Source organism: Opisthorchis viverrini (genome assembly GCF_000715545.1).
Source record: "Opisthorchis viverrini unplaced genomic scaffold opera_v5_72, whole genome shotgun sequence".
Taxonomy (NCBI): domain Eukaryota; kingdom Metazoa; phylum Platyhelminthes; class Trematoda; order Opisthorchiida; family Opisthorchiidae; genus Opisthorchis; species Opisthorchis viverrini.
The window spans coordinates 72090-90268 of NW_008751728.1; the positions used below are offsets into that span (position 1 = coordinate 72090).

At 44.1% G+C, this 18179-nt stretch overlaps 1 protein-coding gene across 1 annotated transcript; it reads right to left on the minus strand.

Moving 5' to 3' along the window:
- Positions 1–15219: 15219 nt before the first annotated feature.
- Positions 15220–16203, minus strand: T265_04382 (hypothetical protein; the record flags this gene model as incomplete). Its single annotated transcript, XM_009169121.1, has 1 exon — positions 15220–16203. The coding sequence occupies one exon, from the start codon at positions 16201–16203 to the stop codon at positions 15220–15222; it is 984 nt and encodes a 327-aa protein (XP_009167385.1).
- Between the last annotated feature and the right edge of the window lie 1976 nt (positions 16204–18179).

The window sequence follows — 18179 nt, forward strand, 5'->3', positions numbered from 1 at the left end:
GCGCTCAGCACCGAATTCACTCCAACTTCTTCCGTATGGTTATTGGTAACAGGAAACCTAGGCAGAGGCAACTTCTTCATCCGGACACAAATGGAAGAGGAAATCGAGTCAGTAACTCAGGTCCTTCCATTAAAACTTGAGTAGCAAACTCGTACGCGTTACTTTCCGTTCAACATGAAGATCAGCGTTGGTCTCAGAGGTGCGTATGCTTGCATCAGGACCCAATTACCTAGACTCAGAATGTCGGATAATTTCCCGCTCAGTCGAAGGTTTCGATTTTGGCACTAGTAACCAATACCGCCTATAGTTTTGTTAGATCGCTGCGAGAGTTGTGTCTAGAGACGATGTCTTTAGATTTGACTGCAACTTACGAACACAAAATGCATCTCTTTCCGAAAAAACGACATCCCAAGTGACCAGTTTTTCGCATGTATTGATGTGAATAGATCCTGAGGACCTCATCATTTGCAAATTTAGAGTAACGCCAGGAAGACTATCTGACTGAAGCTGATGCCCCGCTTCAGGTTTTTTATCGTTTCTTCTACCATTTTATGACTTAGATGGCTTTGTAAAAAGTTTTACATAAGGCCGAACGGATGTCGTGTCCGATTTTTACCGCAAGCGGATTCGCACTTCCCCCTCCTGTTACCTTTAATTGCGTTAGTTGTGATGATCTATGTCGTCTCCCTTCCCACTGATCACAAGTCCGTCCTTGGTGTTGGCCTGGCAGATCTCTGTGATCGCAAACGTCATATCTCCCGCGGATCTGTATTTTCTGTTGGTCCCTACCAACCTATACTAACCCGATGAGCGAAGAATTTCGTAGGTTATTGATTTCGACAACGGTGTTCGCTTACCTGTCTGTGAGAACGAAAAAGCGAATGCAACGAAGTTAACCAGCATATAAACATCAGTGAAGGTGGGCAGTGTATTGTACTGATGAGGTGGCCGTCCCCCGTAGGTGATTGCCCAATGGAGACACTGAGTTGGTCTTCCGCTAAAAGTCAGTGTACAACATATCCTCAATCAAACAGAAAATAAGTATATTGTGTACCATTTCTGGATGCGGTAATCATAGCTTCCGACGAAATTCATATCGCCGTTTCTGAACTTTATTTTCCACCGAGTGATGTAGAGACTTATTGATCTAGTACAGTATTTCTCACAGTGGTGATGTATGGAGCCTGGACGGCAAGGTTCTATGAAAATAGGTTGACAGCTGCGGGTATTTCCGATCGATTAGCAAGCGGATTTCTGTTCAATTTTCCAAATTTCCAGATAACTGCAATCATATTGTGCAAGCAATCGTCCACCGCATAGTTTGAGGGGTATATATAAGTTAGCATTGTCTAATCCCGTTTGTTCCCTATGTTTCTGTGTCGTTATCAAAATACGCTTTCAACAGTGAACTCGTAGTGTGTACATCCGTCTCCCATACTCAAATCAACTCAAATGATGTAGTATCCTCCTTGGATGAACTTCATAACAATATATGTTTATTTCTCACGAGACCGCTCTTACTTTGTCTCGATAGTGTAGTAACTGGTTAATGAAGGCTGATCACTTTTGTGGTGTCTTCACGATACCGTTGACAGCAATATTGAATCAAGACATGTCCATAAAGACATCAAGATTTTTGGTTGCGAAATGATCACTTTGACTACTTGTCTGGTTTGTGGAAAAAGTCAAAACATTGGTTTACATATCGAATACGACATTCATCTGAGTAAGTCGTCAATATGTCAAAATGTCGAGTTGAACTTCGAATTCCCAGACTGCGGATGGTAAACTCTTTTATTAGTATCAATCAGCCTGCTATCTATAACTTGGTATCGATCCATCAAACTCAACCATTTCATTAGGTGTTCTCTCTACAGCGGTCCCACAATTTGGGCTTCTACGAGGAAAAAGGGTATGTAACCACTCTCGGGAGGTGCCACATTCCAAAGAGATCGTGCACCAAATGGCATTCGGCAGAGAACTCGTTGTGTGTGCTTCAGAAAAGCTATCGTTCTTCAAAAAGGTTCTTGAAAAAGTTATACGTGGCCTTTTACAGCACAGTAATGTGATATGTTTTGTTTCGGTTTTATTTTTCACATGATGAAAATACAGTGAATGGGAGCTAAGGGGGTGATGAGCTCAATAAGTTTGAGAACCACCGGTCTATGATGTGCGCATGGGTTCTGTAGTAAACGTATCTTTGTGGAACTTGCACGGTCGTAACCACTAAGGCCAGAGTAACTGGACGCTTTTTGTGCACTCCGAAAGGCAACACGATATGGAAAGTTACCGATCCTAGGGGTATAATTTCTCCATACTTAGAGCCTTCACTGTGAAATGTAGTGAAGCACACGCCACATTCCATTACGGCCAGTGAAGTATCATGAACGACTGTGGGCGTATCTTTCCAAGTCTGACACATGGAATCAGGACTCCAATGGTAACACTCAATGAGATGTCTGAATTCAGGTAAACGTATGAAGTAGTGTTTGTGCATCTTGTGTAAAAGGTTTAGCCGAGTTGCTACTATCCTGTATGATGTGCTTCTGGTTACCCACAGCGGAATACGCACAGCATCAGTGTCAGAGGTCCGACGAAATCTGAATATGCTGTAAGGGAGAATATGTTTGCTTTCAAGTCAGTTTTAGAGAAAATAGCACGATCAATCTTCAAGATATCTGGAGTGAATCACGATTACTGGAACTCCCATACCTAATTATGTGAATAGGATGATTAGATTGCACTTTCATAATAGATTTTGTGTTTTAATTGTCTCGAAAAGAATCTGAGCACCTCTTCACAAAATGTCGCTTAATTTATGTCACTCAGTCGCACCCTCTGATTGGCTCTTAAATCCAGATTTGGAACTTGAAACCTTTCACATAAGTTGCACTGATACAAGAGCATTATCATAGTCTCAGGTAGTACCATCTTTGTACAAGTACCCCGACTATCTACATTTCTAGGCACTCATCCGGGCGAGAAGGCCATTGACGCCGTTTAGCATCCATATCTTGAAGGCTCCATATCTCTCCTTCCAAATGGAGGCAACGAAGGGAAACAAACACTTATTGAGGACTTCTTGAACATCGTATATGGGAGGAACCTGGCCGCGAACTCCGTGTCTTTCGAGAGAGAACATCTAGTCATAAACTTCTGAGGTCGAAAGTGGGTCCAGGTTCACTGTTCAGGACTCTGAGGTAGTCGGGGAATCTGGCTCAACAACAGCAGTTAGCCACGAGGGCTTTTTAGTGAAGGCGTCCTTTACTAAATGTGATGGGACCAGTTTGATCTTTTTGGGTTTCACTCATGCTTTTTTGTGGAATCGTCGCACGGATCGACTGAGCTGGTCTGCGGCATTTTTCACCTGTCTCCTCAGGCCTCCGCTAGCACCAGACTGGCTCTTATCTTTTTCCCTGGAGGTCCCATCTGTTAGGTTGATGCGAGCTAATTAGATAGACACTTACCAAACAGCACTACGTCTTTAAAAAAGGCATTTGGCTTCAAAAGCTGGTCTACACATCTGAGCAGAGTAACGTACACATTGCGGATGCATTGTTTGGTTCCAAATTCTCTCGGTACGGTTTATTTGCACCTACGGTTATTATTGTCCGGATTGGTTGGGAACAATAGTTCGGGCATTGTATTCTTTTTAAGAATCCATGCCACGGATCCTCTAAGGTGATGCTCGGTGGTTTTCGATTTGCCTTTTCTCCTCACCACAGTTCCGAATGATCTGGTGATTTTTTAAGACCAGTGTGTTATGGCAGTTCACCCCCTCCTCTACCTCCCGGAGATTTTGCTTATTCCGTTCTTCCCGTTCTTGGTCGATACCTCAGTTTTTTTCCAATCGAAGATCCATATTTTACTGTTGAAAGCCCTTGATTGTGAGTCATTCGGGGTGAATGGCCGCTATTATATGCCGTGTTTGTTCTTGGGATCGGTGTCAAACCTATACTTTGCTGCTAACATGTAGGGCTATTTAATTGTATTACGGGGAGATTTGGTTTTATGTGTTCGGTCTAGCACCTTTGAGTATTAATTGATCTTCAGTTGTCTTTAAAACTTTGACTTATGGACATAAATCATATAGGAGGATTGAGAACATAGAGACTCTTCACATGGATTCACTCCCTTCACTTTTTCCCCTGTCCACTTCAGACAAAAGTATCGTTAGTCGCAGCGCGGCTAGTCGAGCAAAAAATCGTATTAGTGTGCAACAATAGAGCACTATTTGTCTGCCTCTTATTCATAGGACAACGATGACTGTAGCTCTTGTGGTAGAACAAACCTTCATTCGGCGCTGTCTCACTATCCATTTTCAGTCTCCTCTTGACCCTCCGCTCATCGCTGTCGGCAGCGCCGCGCCAGCCAGTTCCGCTTCATCCAACGACGCCGCTGATCAATCAGGAACATCTGCTCTCCAACCTCATTTTGGAATGGGCAACACCGTTCCCAATAGCAACAGTTTAATCACTGGCAAGGTGGTCATCTATGAATACTCAGAAGCTAGACGGCATTGGGATTTGGTAGAGGACATTCGTGAAATGGAGGATGCTGTTTACGATATTCAGTTTGCTCCGCATATGGGGCAGTCCTTCCATACATTGGCGGTTGGATCGAAAGATGTGTTCATCTTACGCATCCGTTCAACGGGAAACCAACCGACGAACATCTTGTCCAAAGGTATCTTTCACCTTGATGTCACTCTACTCTTCTGCGCCATTTAGTCTCTTACTTTTCTTCACGGTCGACCATTCCAGTAAAGTCGGTCACAGGAGTGCTGAATCTCTTTTCCATATCTACTTGAGTTTTGCTTCTTTCATATTCACGCAATTTTGTGCTATTTACAACATTCTGCACTTTCACCAGATACTGTCGTTAAAGTTCGTGTTTAAATTGCCATGCGCGTCAACCTTACTACTCTTGTTTATTTACATGCGTTGCAATGTTATCCCAAACGTACACGTTGGGGCATGAAGCCATATTGTCGCGTTTCACCCCATTTTGTTTCCTTTGTCCATTGTTTTCGCCCAATCTCCCTTATCCATGGTGACCTTTGGACCAGCCATTGTTCAGCTGCGTCGTGAGTGACTTGAAGTTATTTCCAACTTAACTGCTGCCTACTAGGAGCTTCGAGCATGGAGACATCTCATCCTACTCTTCTCCTGTTCCCACTTGGGTTATCGCACCACCCCTTGTTTTTCTTTCTTCCCCACGCATGCTATTGTTTCCGTATGGCGCAGGCAATAAACAAATTTGACCGCCGTGAAGTACATTCCTCGCAATATCGCTGCTTATATTGCTGCTTTGTAGTGACATTTCTGCACATTGCAGACAGTCAACATCACCTTGCCCTCATCTGACCTTTTGCAGACGCCCAATAACATGTGAACATATTTTGTGTCCCCCTAAGTGAAGTCCTTTGGTGCCCACAAACCATGACCGATAACCAGGTGTTGTATACATCAATGACGCTCGTCGGAGTTTATGCCTGATTGGCGTTTCCTTCAGCCTGAGCACCCGCCATTCCAATGTTCCATTTCAGCTGCGCGGACTCCTGAAGGGAAGGTTTATCTTAATATTGTTTAGAGGCAATACAAGTAGTTCTTTTACAGTAGTCCACCTGTACCACTAACCACCAAATATGCTGTGCCAATGTCTATGCATAAGTAATTTTTCTGCATGCCTGAAGCAGTGATTTCGCGGAATTCTTGAATAAGAGCCAACTCTTAGTCTGAATCGCGCTTGCGTCACTCATTACAAAACATCGATGTTTCTTAATTCGTCAGATGGACTATACCTGGGAGAATGAAGTGAAATACATTCTTTCGTATGAATGTGTGCTTCCAACCGTAAAGAATTGTATTTACCCCCCTAGCCCTAATCTTTGCAGTCAAGTGAGTGGGCCAATAATGAAAATAATAACAATGTTCACTGTGCCACCAGGGGTATTTCCACCATAAATTGATAAAATTGTTCAGCCGTAGCACCCTTTCTGTGTCTAGCTATCATGCCACCCGAAGGAAGCTCGAGGCCCGAGATACTACTAGGTTGCCCAACCCTAGACAGGGTAGTCGAGATGCAAAGGTCGGGTTCGAACCACCAGCCTTCCGGTAAGCAAGTTCGAGCCTTAACCATCTCGAGCTCATTTCCACTGCAAATTAATACGGATTCAAATAAAGTAGATAAAAGATTTATGTACCCAGCCCCTTATTACAGCTCAGTCCATTTGTATAGTAGAAATTGACCTTTGCATATTACCCCATTATTTTTCACTAATGACTCTCTTCATCTTCCTTGAATGCTTCTGAAGCAACCCGAGTGTCTGTTCATACCTGGCTTACTCGATTTTCTATAGGTAACCTCAACCTCAGTGGATCGGGATCGTTCACTACCAGTGCGCCGCCTGCCCGCACTGCTTATGAAATCAACCTCCTGGCCCGATTCAATCACCATAAAGGGAGAGTTTGGCGTGTTTCGTGGAATGTCACGGGTGAGTGCTCACTGGAGTTCTAAACAGTCTATGCTCGGCGAGTTGTATTTTCGATTTTTGCACGAGACGTCCTCGGGACAGACTCAGTACGAAGTGAAGTGTTTAATAGTTGCCGCATTATCACCTGAAACCGTGGTTCCTTGTCTCACAAAGTATCTGTAACCTTTCGCACTATACGCTGTAGCTATAAATCTCGCTTCATTTATGTGCATTAATTCTGAGAGGTTTCGCGCTACAATGTAAATGAGTCGTAAGATGATGTCCAAACGTCGTGAAAATAGGTGTGTCAAGGCCTCGTAATCAGGCCTGTTGGTGATCTCTAATGAGACTCCGATTGTTTCTGACTTAGCTGTTGGCAGTTTACTTATTGCAATGTCCGGCTGCGTGCAGGCTCCGTGTGCATGCTTTCACTCTACCCACAAGAACGAACACTGTAACGACCACTTGGTCTTTTCTGTGAAAGCCCCTTAGTAATATGCGCCGTCCGTCCTCACCGCTTCAGTTGATAGTAAGTTTACTGACGGACTAAAGTACATGGCTTGTTTCCGTCATGACGCAGTGCAGTACACTGTTCAGTGTTTCCTGACTGTGTGTCATCTACTTACAGTCTGATGCAACGCACTGAATCCATCCTATGTTCACCTTAAGTTGTGGATGCTCTTTGACGGCAAACCTGTTCCTGTTACTTTTGGTTTTCGCATGTTTACTTGTCGTTTTCCACAAAAAGCCAATCAAAAGTTCTATTCACCTTCAAATTTATCCCAGAACAGGCATCGCTTAGTGATGAAACCTCGTAAAATCGCTCCAGAAACAGTCACAGCCGTAATGTCTGTTTCCGTCGTAGGTTCGATTCCAGGTCACATTTCTAATACCGTTCCTGGTGACGAGCTCTGTTCATCTCCCTTGTGTATGCATTGATCATACACTGGCATACTTGGAGTTCTTAAAAAAAATCCATCCATTCTTGAAGTTTGCTTCCGCACTGTCTCCACCAGTAGTCGGTCCATCTTCTGGAAAATCATCGTTACACCCTTTTTGGAATCACTATGTACGTACGACCTACTTCGATGGCGAAAATTTAATTTAATGAGATCGCCCAGTTTAGCTTCAGTTGTGATAAAATTGATGATTTTGAACTTTGGAGTTCATGCCACCAGTGAAAAGTCGATACATAGAATATGAAACATCGCCAGCAGTAAGCCTGTAACCAGACCACATCTATTTGGAAACTGATACTCGAAGTGAACCAGCGAACAGTCCTTTTTCCGACAAAGAAACATTTCCGTGACTCCCTCTGATGTCTTTCGCTTACCTTTTTCTTTCACGAGAAACGTCTTCATGCATTGAAACACGTGCTGTCCTAGGGAACTAGGGATAGCTTCAACCCAAAGTAACCGCATTGCCGCATTGTCTCCTACGACAAACATCTGGCTTCTGTCTGGACGACTGTTTGAAGATAGACTCGTATTGTCCTCATTTTGCCTGGGGCAATCGTCGGTCGACTTGAACTGGCGAGGTTGCGTTCCTTGATCTATGCATTCACATACGACCAGAATATGTGCACGCTTTCTTATTCAACAATTTTAAGTCTCACAGATTCGGTCTTTTTTATGAACGTTTTCGAGAAAGCATTCCAGCTTTTCAGTTGCTTTTGGTGTATCGTTATTTCTTCATGTATCCAGCGTGTCCTTAGCAAAATCAGAAACAACAGTGCCGGTGATATATAGGCTTAATTTCATCGAGGTCGTACCGACGTAGCACTTGTCTCCGGTCAACTTGCAGTTCTCACAATGTGTTTTTACGCCGTTGATTTGAGACCGCGCACCGCATATATACAGCATCGTCTAGCTAATTGTCAGGGCCAGCGATGTAGTATCTTGGGATATTTCATTATCCTCTTACATAGTTCTGTTGAATGAAACTGGTGAGTGAGAATCAGCCCGTAGACCCAGAATTCCCCTCAACTCCCATCCAGAACAACTTGCCCTCTATATGCGATAACCAGCGGAATGTATGTTATCCCCTACTTGTAATGATTACAAGTAGTGATTGAAGTCGATTCTGGCACTCGTGAGGCGAACCGTTTTCTTTGGATGGTCTGTATTTGGAGGCACCGCTATACAATAAAGAATGGCCATCTCTTGTGGCCCAAACTACGTGCTGGTGATTTATGTTTCAAATGCTCCATTGCCCGGTACATGGTTGTTGTCTCATAACTACACTGAGACGCTTCACAGTTCGAAGGTTATGATCGATAGTGCCCGGCGAATGCATGTTGCCACATTCGGTGGACAAGCTCTTATCAGTACTCTAGTCCAGAAGAATTAGCTGCAGACGGGAATTGCTACACGTTAACTACGATCGTTCAATTCCGCCCTGGTTATGATTCTCTGTTGATCCCTTCTCCAACTTTACAGGTTCCATTCTAGCCTCTTCCGGCGATGACGGCTGCATTCGATTGTGGCAGGCGAATTACCTAGGGACATGGCAACCCATCTCTGTGATTGCCCCGGACGGAAGTCAACCAACAGGTGTTCTGGATCCTGGTCCAAGTGTTACTATTGGTTCTATGATGCCTCCATTACCGCCACCAGTAAGAAGCCTGGGCACCCGTTTGCAGATAAAACTCCCAGGACCCCCCGATTCGGAACAAAGTGAGATTATATAAGGTCCTGTTTCCGTTTTTTGTCTGGATGTTCACGTGTTTGCTTTCTGTTGACAAGCAGCATCAGTTCGCTATGAAGACTCGTTTCACGTCCGTTCTGTCTTTCTGATGACCAACAGCTGTCGTATAACTAGGGTTAGCCATGTCCATTAATGTACATTTTAACCTACCACACAGAACCTTCTTTGCCGTGATTGGTTTATCTTATAAGCATCTTGACACTAGTGAATTTGTCATATTACGTAATGCAGAGAGCTTAATCACTATCTGCCCATGCTTACATACTCTCAGAGAGACACCAGCTTTCTTTGCCTTTCTTGACACTCGTTCACCGATCCTATCACAAATGTTGCATTTTTTCCGATACTGCTAACAAAAAGCTGTCTCGCACTTTCTGGTGCTCACCACACCTCACTTGAGAATCGAACAACGGAGCAACAGCAAATGCCGTGAAGCTCTGGCGAACACTGTTGTCGTACGTTCTGGCTTACCACTAGTTTGAAATTTCGATGAACGCATCTAGTTAGATTATCGCCATGCCTCCCTGCGAATGGGGAAACTAACTCCGATCTCCGTCATAATTACGACGACCTGTTCTGTAGTAGGCAGTCGATGTTCTCCCACATCCCTATCGGTTTTGGTGACACACAGAGGTGTAGGGTGGGGATTCGACAGTCTTATTCGGTTTTATATTTTAATTCGTCATTGAACTCACTGCATGTATCACACGAACGTACAAATTACCGGCTCTGCTGTTCACCGAACTCATTTTCTTGATCCTCGATTTTCGTAACATCTCATGAATATTCCACGAGAAGTCTGCGTAATCGTTTACTTATTTATGAATCTTTATTAACCTATGCTTTGGATGCGCGCTCTTTGGATAGGTGAGATGCGATATTCCACTGTACTTGTATTGACATTTCTTCCTTCTAGCTAATGTAGATACACCCGATAGAGCGTCGACATCGAATCAGTCGACTGGCACTGTAGGTTGATTTCACTCATTTTACTTGGTTGCCTTGTTTGGTGCTGCGAGTTTTTTATCCGTGGAGACTTCATTTAGATTCTTGTTGCGTGTGAGACTTTTCGCTCTTTTTCGAATGAATTCAGCTTTTCCGCTGTCCGGTGTTCCCAGGAATGATCCAGGACTGCATATGAGTACACCTCATATGCTCCTGTTCGGAGGACAGGTAGGTCTGGCACCGGATTAGAGGTGTGTTGCATTCCGCCATTTTCGCATTGTTGTTGTTGTGGGTGATTCTGATACCGATCAAAAGCGGATTACTTACGATACTGGTCATTTTTGGCCTACCTTATTCTTCCAACACTCAGTTCCAGTATAATCCCCATTTTATAAAGCATGAACCGCGTTCGAACTCTGCATTACCGTATGTTTGTTTCTTTCACTCGACTGCTTTGTCAGTTCTATTCCATATCTGACCTGCCACCATCCCGATGACTCACGCGTCGACCCTTATTCGTTTTTACTCACAGACAGACCTCTCGACCGCGTTGGATCCGGCGTGAATGTGCCATTTCAGAAAAGTGGAACTTTCACTGATGGAAGCTGTCCGGTCGCTTGGCACTAAAAGATTCGCTTATTTTTCTCTGGCCGTGTATTTACTTCCCCAGTGGATCCATCTTCTTGCTCGCGATTTTGCATTCCCCTGATTCGACTCGGAACAGTAAAGACAACTATAAGAGCCTTTACCATTGTATACTATTCGTAAAAGCTATTTAGTTGTTCTGCTTTTTCAATACAGAAATTAGCTTCCAGTGTGTTCTTATGCTGAGTCTCCTGATAGGTTTGACGGGGTTTCTTCTTGCTGAATACATCAGTTTTGTCCGGTTTCTTGCGTATTCAACCAATACCTAATCTATCTCTAAGGACGGTCTCCCCAGTCGAAAACATTTCGGACGATATTCGAAGTGGAATGTTACAAAATCAGCACACGTCTAATAAGGGTCGAAAGGTATCCCATCCCTAAGCCTCTGTCTTTTTTGGGTGGGTTAAATATGGCACCTCATTTGTATCACGTTAGTAAGCTATGAACCTGATAGCTTAATTCATAAACGTGTATCGGATTGTTAGAGACACTCGATTCAATTGCTAGTGACTCAAACAATCATTTGGTTAGCCAGTTTCTATGATTCGTATTTAGAGTTATACTTTAGGAAATTCTAACTTTGATTAACAAGCATATGGGCTTATTCGGTCAGGTATGATGTACGTATGGCATCTCATGCTTCATATCGCACCCCACTAAAAACATGTGCGTATGCAAGCACAGAGAAACCCAGTGTTGTTAGTAAGTGAAATTTTAAAAAATTGAATTTCGCGCCAGCCAAGAATTTGCTCTTTTTGCCTATTTATTCGGTTGCTGTTTTGCGTTTGGTTTGCAAGCACAAGACCTGTCCGTCGTATAATGTGGCTGATCGCCGAACATTTCCTAAATTGCTGCATAAATCACGCGCAGTCAGGTCACGACAATGAGTACAGATACTCATCGGTCCATTGTACTTCATGCGTACCTGAGTTTTATTTCCATACGAATTCGACAATGAGCATATACTTTCGAACGTGACTGGTTTGTCGTGGCGTTTTACTTTAGAGTTGAATTGCTTGATGTGCGGCTTGCTTTTGCATAACAACCAACTGCACACGAACCGTTTCCATTGCCATAAGGACCGCTTCCTCCCAGTTCATCTCTCAGGGCCTAAAGCGCAGCTTACTGACAGTATATACGGGAATGAATGGAACATGGTGACGCCGACGAAACAAGCACATATGGTTGAAGATCATAAATCAGTCCGCTCATCCTCATTGACAGCATAACATCAATGCCCAACACTGACCCCTCACTGTCGTATAACCATAAGTGTGCAGTTCACGGTCGTGGGCTGCGACTTTTCCAGTGCGTCCAGACTTAGACAGGAGGATGATTAGGGTCCTCTGCCAAATCCTTTGACTGACCATGAGACAACGGCGTTTGGCGAGAAATGCTGGTGCAATACCATTTCCACAAAATAATTCGTCATACATGTCCCAACCTAGAAGGTAGGAGACTATTGGTCATACTTTTAATCATCGACTCACTTGGTGTCAGAGACGCCCTCTCTCATAGCTAAATTGGCCGGGGAAGCAAACAAGCCGTCACACTACGGTAATCCCCAGTCTCTTCGTGACGGTCGGTCTGTTGCGCACCTTTATCAGACACAATCCTCTGGTAATGTCTGATTAGTTGCAAGGTGTCATTTCCGTCCGAAGTAATCTGTTTCGTCTGCTCGCATCATAAGAAGGGCAAGTCAATTGAAGTTGGCTCCAACATTATGCACGATATCCAATTGTGAACAAAGTTTGAAAATCCCCATTTAACTTGAATTGGACGCGCTTACGGCTCCACCCACGCGATCATATATTTTGATCAATAGAGGAGGTGCAGACCATGCAGCTCGCGGTAACCCTGTCAGTAGCCTGCACGCAGGGACAGTATTTAAACCCAAACCACTAGATGAGCTTTACTCACATTGGGGCAGCACTGCGTGCGCTGAGTATCGGATCAATGAGAAACGGATTCATTCTTATTACGATTTCGAACCTTTTTCTCACCAAGCTGTTGGTTTTGTGAACAAAAGTAGTGAATAACCCTACTTCCCTTTCTCTGACTCACCTACGCTGCGCAGGACTGAGTTTGAACTTCGGTGCAACGGGTTTTTAAGAGTTTGAATCCATAAACTAGAATGACATGTTGACCAGGTGTGCCAGGAACCACTTAGCCTTTCGATGTCCCCTGTTCGCTTCCTTTTCGTCAGAACAGTGGTGATCAACTTATTGCTTGGTTTACCTGTGAACGAGCCCCAACTGTATGAACTACATGAATCGGGAGATAGGGTTCTGTGTAGTTTTACCTAAGCATGACAAGTGAAGTCGCCTGGATCTGAAATAATATCGCCTTGCCTGGATTTGCTTCAATTACTGACGGGTATTGTTCACAACTCATAGTGGGACCTTCATCCTGTATTTGGTCTAATGGTGCACTGCCCGCTTAGACCGTCCTCTGATTTTAAACGGTTACACAATGCTTTGCAGGTAATCTTTGCTTTCGTGATCTGCCTAGGTTCGTTTGTGAAGTTCATTCGCTTAAAATGTGAGGAAACACTTTCCATCATTGCAAGAAATTTCGTCACACTCCTCGAGAGGGTACAGGGAACGATTGCTGACTCTTAAAATGATGGTTTCACTCCCTGACGAGAGACAACACAATGGTACCTACCCACATTCACCAATACTGTCTGTCGGCTGGTGCTCTGTCAGCTGTTACAGGCCTGATCGATTCTTTAGCCTGAGGTACGAGCACCGTAGCGATACCTGGACCAGTGCGCAGAATTGCAACATGAATGTAATGCAATAAGGCTATTAAATGAACCTACGCATAGTAACTCGATGCCTATCGAATTCTTACTGAGCGTCATTGCTTGACGAAGCATTCATAAGTATACGAAACTGGTCTTAAAGTGAGACCCAAGTGAGTCTCTTCTTCACAGATTTCTTCAACCCAATCCGCCTCTAGATTTGGTTGGGCTGATACCTAAGATGTCGACATATTCCTCCTCTAACATACTTCCGGTTTTTTTGTAATGTTCTACTCATAAGGTTGCTGAAAATCCATCGACAGCCCACGAGCGGTTTCGCCCTTCTTGGGACTCATCCGGTAGGTGCAGTCCCCGGGTTTCCGTCAACCTTATGTTCTACTTGAAACCAAATTGCACGAAATTAGTGAATATACACTCATTTGCAAACTAATTTGGTTCTCTCGAGAGACTCACCTGGAACCCAGCTGAATCTCTCGTTTTTGATGTTCTCAGGCAACTGAATGTGCTGCACCAGGCCGCCTCAGGGGCTCATCAGGTAGGTACAGTCCCCGGGTTTCCGTCAACCTCAGCTGGAACCCAGTTGAATGTCTCGTTTGTGATATTTCCAGGCAACTGAATATCGTAGCGACTGAAACATGAGGCGGCCTGGTGCAGCACATTCAGTTGCCTGAGAACATCAAAAACGAGAGATTCAGCTGGGTTCCAGGTGAGTCTCTCGAAAGAACCAAATTAGTTTGCAAATTAGTGTATATTCACTAATACTTCCGGTTTCTTCTTGTTTGAGGTTCATCAGATAGATGTGTCCCATGAATTTCAGCAAGCTTTTCCTCATTGCACGCTTATTAACTGAAATATCCGCATACACTGTTTGTATTAGCTTTAGATTCAAACACTGCAAACAGATGTCGTCAATGATGTACTTTTATTCCATGGACAACGTAAAGGCTATTTGCGACTCCAGTTAGGCCGTTGCTTGCGTTTAACCTGTTCATAGGGGTTCAGATGCAAAGAATCGCTGATTCACTTGTACAGTTTTCAGCCCCCGCTGTCCACATGTACATCGCTTCCCATATGAACATTGTATGACTCAAAAGGCATAAAAGTGCGTGAAAATAGTATCGACTGTTGACACAACACCACTTATAAGGCCCCCTTCCTATTGAGGACCCTTTAGGTTTTTACCAAGACATCTCAGCAGGATATTTTTTCTACCGATACAAATTCTGAGAAAAAACGGGCCCAATAACCCGAAAAAGACGTAGTTATCTGAATTCCATCTCAAAGTCACACGCACTTTCGAAAACGAAGAATCCTTTTTCCTTGGAAAACTGCATCACCTCTACGGACGTGAGAGGTTGCATGGATCTGCCAGTTTCACTAGAGTATGTTGGCCGAGTTGAGTTGCGAACCCTCAACTCGGAAGATGCCGGTTTCTGCCACCGAAGGATCACTGTCTCCCGTGGCAAGGAGAAAAGAAAAGTGAATGCATAACTGTCAGTAATCTAATCATGACTGCTCAGGTTGACATGGTTTGTGTTTTTTGGTGTGCATCGCAGATAGATCAGTGACTGATAAATTTATTCTTCTGCTCGCGATTTGTGTAACTGTGTTTGTCACTGATTCCTATGCTAAACCTGTTTGAAATAAGGAGAAAATTTGAACGAAGTTACCCTGAAGTAGCTCATGGAAACGTCAGTGATGGGGCAGTTAGTAGGCGTACCAAGTTGGACCATAACATAGGAGGGTCGCTGGCGGCTGAGGTGCGTGATGTTACGGACTGCGTCGATGTAGGTGTCCGTTTGTCGACGCTTGCTTGATCTGAAGCGTCCACTTTGTTTCCTTCCACTATTAAAGCTGACGAGGTTTGAGATTCTTCGGGTGGGTTTCTATTTAACTGACCACACTGCCGACGCTTGTGTGTCCGGTGATACTGCCCGATTAATGGATGAATCGATGTCCTTTGTTGCGTGTCTGAGTGGAAGGTGACCTGGTCAGGATAACTGTACGTAGCAATGCTTTCCCCTCTGTCTAGCCCCTTCTGTTCTCCGGCAGCAACGTCTGATAAATTTCCAGCTATCAGTGGTATCCTGTACTCACTCACCGGATCTTCTCCATAGTAGCCAGTTTGTTGATCTGGGAAGGGTAGCATCGATGACACACGAGGTGGGAAATAAAACTGATTTGTTGGATCTGCAGCTGTCAAATTGAGTGCCATTTGCCACAAGTGCATTGTCGCCAACAGTAACTGTGTTTGAGTGCATACATCACAGTCACCGTTATCCGGTTCGGATGAAGGTTGTGATCTGGGGTCATGCTGGCTCGAACGAGCTGAAGAACACCCCAAGGTAGGCGATGTCTGAGGATGCACAGGCGCGTCACACTGACCCTCGCCGTCTTCTAACTGCGATGAAATGACAAAACCTCTTGTTTCCCGTGGCACTGAGGCCAGAAAGCGAGCAGTTTCAAATCCGAGCAATGCAGAAAACAAATCTGGTGAAAATGAATGTGTGTTTGCACTTTGAAGAGGGTGGTGGTTTGACTGCTTGTACCCTTGGACGAAGGAGTCACGTGGTGAGTAAAGATTCTTGTAGTCTAGTGGGCCACAAGCAAATGTATTCAAGGGGGTTACCCCTGAAAGCAGCCCCAAAAACAAAGGGTTTTTCATTGGTGTGAGCGCCGTATAGTTGTCACATGTTTCGGACAACGTATTAGTACTCTGAAGAATGTGACTAAAGGGTGATTGATGATGCTGACGTGACAATCGGTCACAGGTACGCATCAAACGCTCCAGTGGACTTGGCTTTATGAAAAATTCTTCCTGAAATTAAAGAAGAAATGAAAACAGGCATGTTAAGAGTCTCCTGAATGACAACTAGAGTGAACCAAAAAACATCTGAATAAGTGAATAGGTGAAGTCGCTAGCTGTCTGATTGCCTGGACGATTTAGTGAGTCACATTATACTATCTCAATTTTTCATCATACTTTTCATGTCTGGGTTACGATGCATTGAGCGGGTCCTGAAGACGAGCATTCATCTCAGTGGAATATTCCTCGATATTTCGTCATTGAGCAAATAACACACGCCGTTCCACTCGTTTTACCCGAAAGGTGACCTTTCGTTATTGCGTCATGAGACAGCTGGTTGCGCGATTATCGCTTAGTTCTTGTCTGCAGCACCAAAAGCGTGATTTGGAAGGATCCAGTTCAAGACTCTCCGAATCCCAGATATGTAATCATGTTTTGGGCCGCTCAACTTTCGCTACTTGATTGCCAGTGGAAGTTAGCTTGGATCAGCGCATTATTCCTAGAAATATGACTGCCCAACTAAGTTGGGTGGTATTTTTATGTGGATCCCAACCCGTCTTGAAAAATACAGCGTTTAGTGGCTAGGCTATAAGGAAGTCTGACAAGACTTTCCCATCAGCTGTCAACCGCTGGCGTATTCTGTGGCAAGCGTGCCACGTAATCCTGGTATGTCAGCTCCATGTTACTTTTTAGACTGCACTAATCCGACGGTGGAATGAAGAGTGATCCAACGCCTAGGTGCTAACTGCGTTGTTAATGTTGTGCCCATTGTTTCTAAAGTGCACGGATTCTTAAAGCAGTGAAACGACAAAAAATTGGAAGTGAGAAATTTCTAGTCAGTAACTACCTACTTACCCTTAAACACCTCAAGGTCCCCAAGAAGTATGCCTCAAGCAGCGTACTACCATAACTTTTGATTGGGGCCAAATGAGGTTACCTGTAACAAGTGTTTCTTCATCAGTGTGGCAGTCATAAAACCAAAAAGAAGGCATATTCTACTTCCTTCGTTTTTTCCAGTTTCTGTCACGAAAGTCTACTCTCCCTGCGCGTTTGCCCGGTCGTTTGGTCACCGAAGTGCACGAATCAAATCAAGTCCTTTCAAACGTTCTCGACTGTTTTAAATAAGTACCACGTTTTGAGTGCTGAATGCTCCTTCACTTGGCTTCATCTTAGGTGTCTCAGAGGGCAAGCGTTTGAGACCTCTGTTCATGTTGTGTCATACGACAATGGAATCCTTTGAATCAGGTTTCTTTTCCATAACAAGCCAGCTGTGAGCAAATCCGGTACACGGAAAAGCTACAGTAGCGTGTTTTGTTTTACGAATGCTCCCATGTTTTGCGTCTATGTTCCCTTACTCTATACAAATATTAATTTGTAACCAGGCTCAAGTTGGAGAGACAGTGAGAGACAGGAGACAGGAGTGAGAAAGGAGAGACAGCGTAGCTTACCCTAACTGTACATTTACTACTAAACAATGATTATTTCACAGCAGACTCTGCAACTGTCAAATGAGCAGGTTATGGTTCATGCAATGCTCATGCGTTTTTGGCTGGTGGTAGACCTTCTTGAAGTCATCTTTGGGTGTCGAAGCGCCAAATATTTACAAAAATTATCTCGGTTTTGTCGGCTGGCATGTGTAAATTTTACATGAATGAGAGCACGAACAGTCAGAATTATCAATCGGCATCACTTCGATCCTGAACACTGAATGCGGCAGACCGCCGTCACAACTAAAACTGTTGACCAAAAAATAGTTCCATCCAAAAGTAATTTCAAGATGGATGTTAATGAAATTTGGAACAGTGAATTAACTGTTTATAGTGGTATACACTACT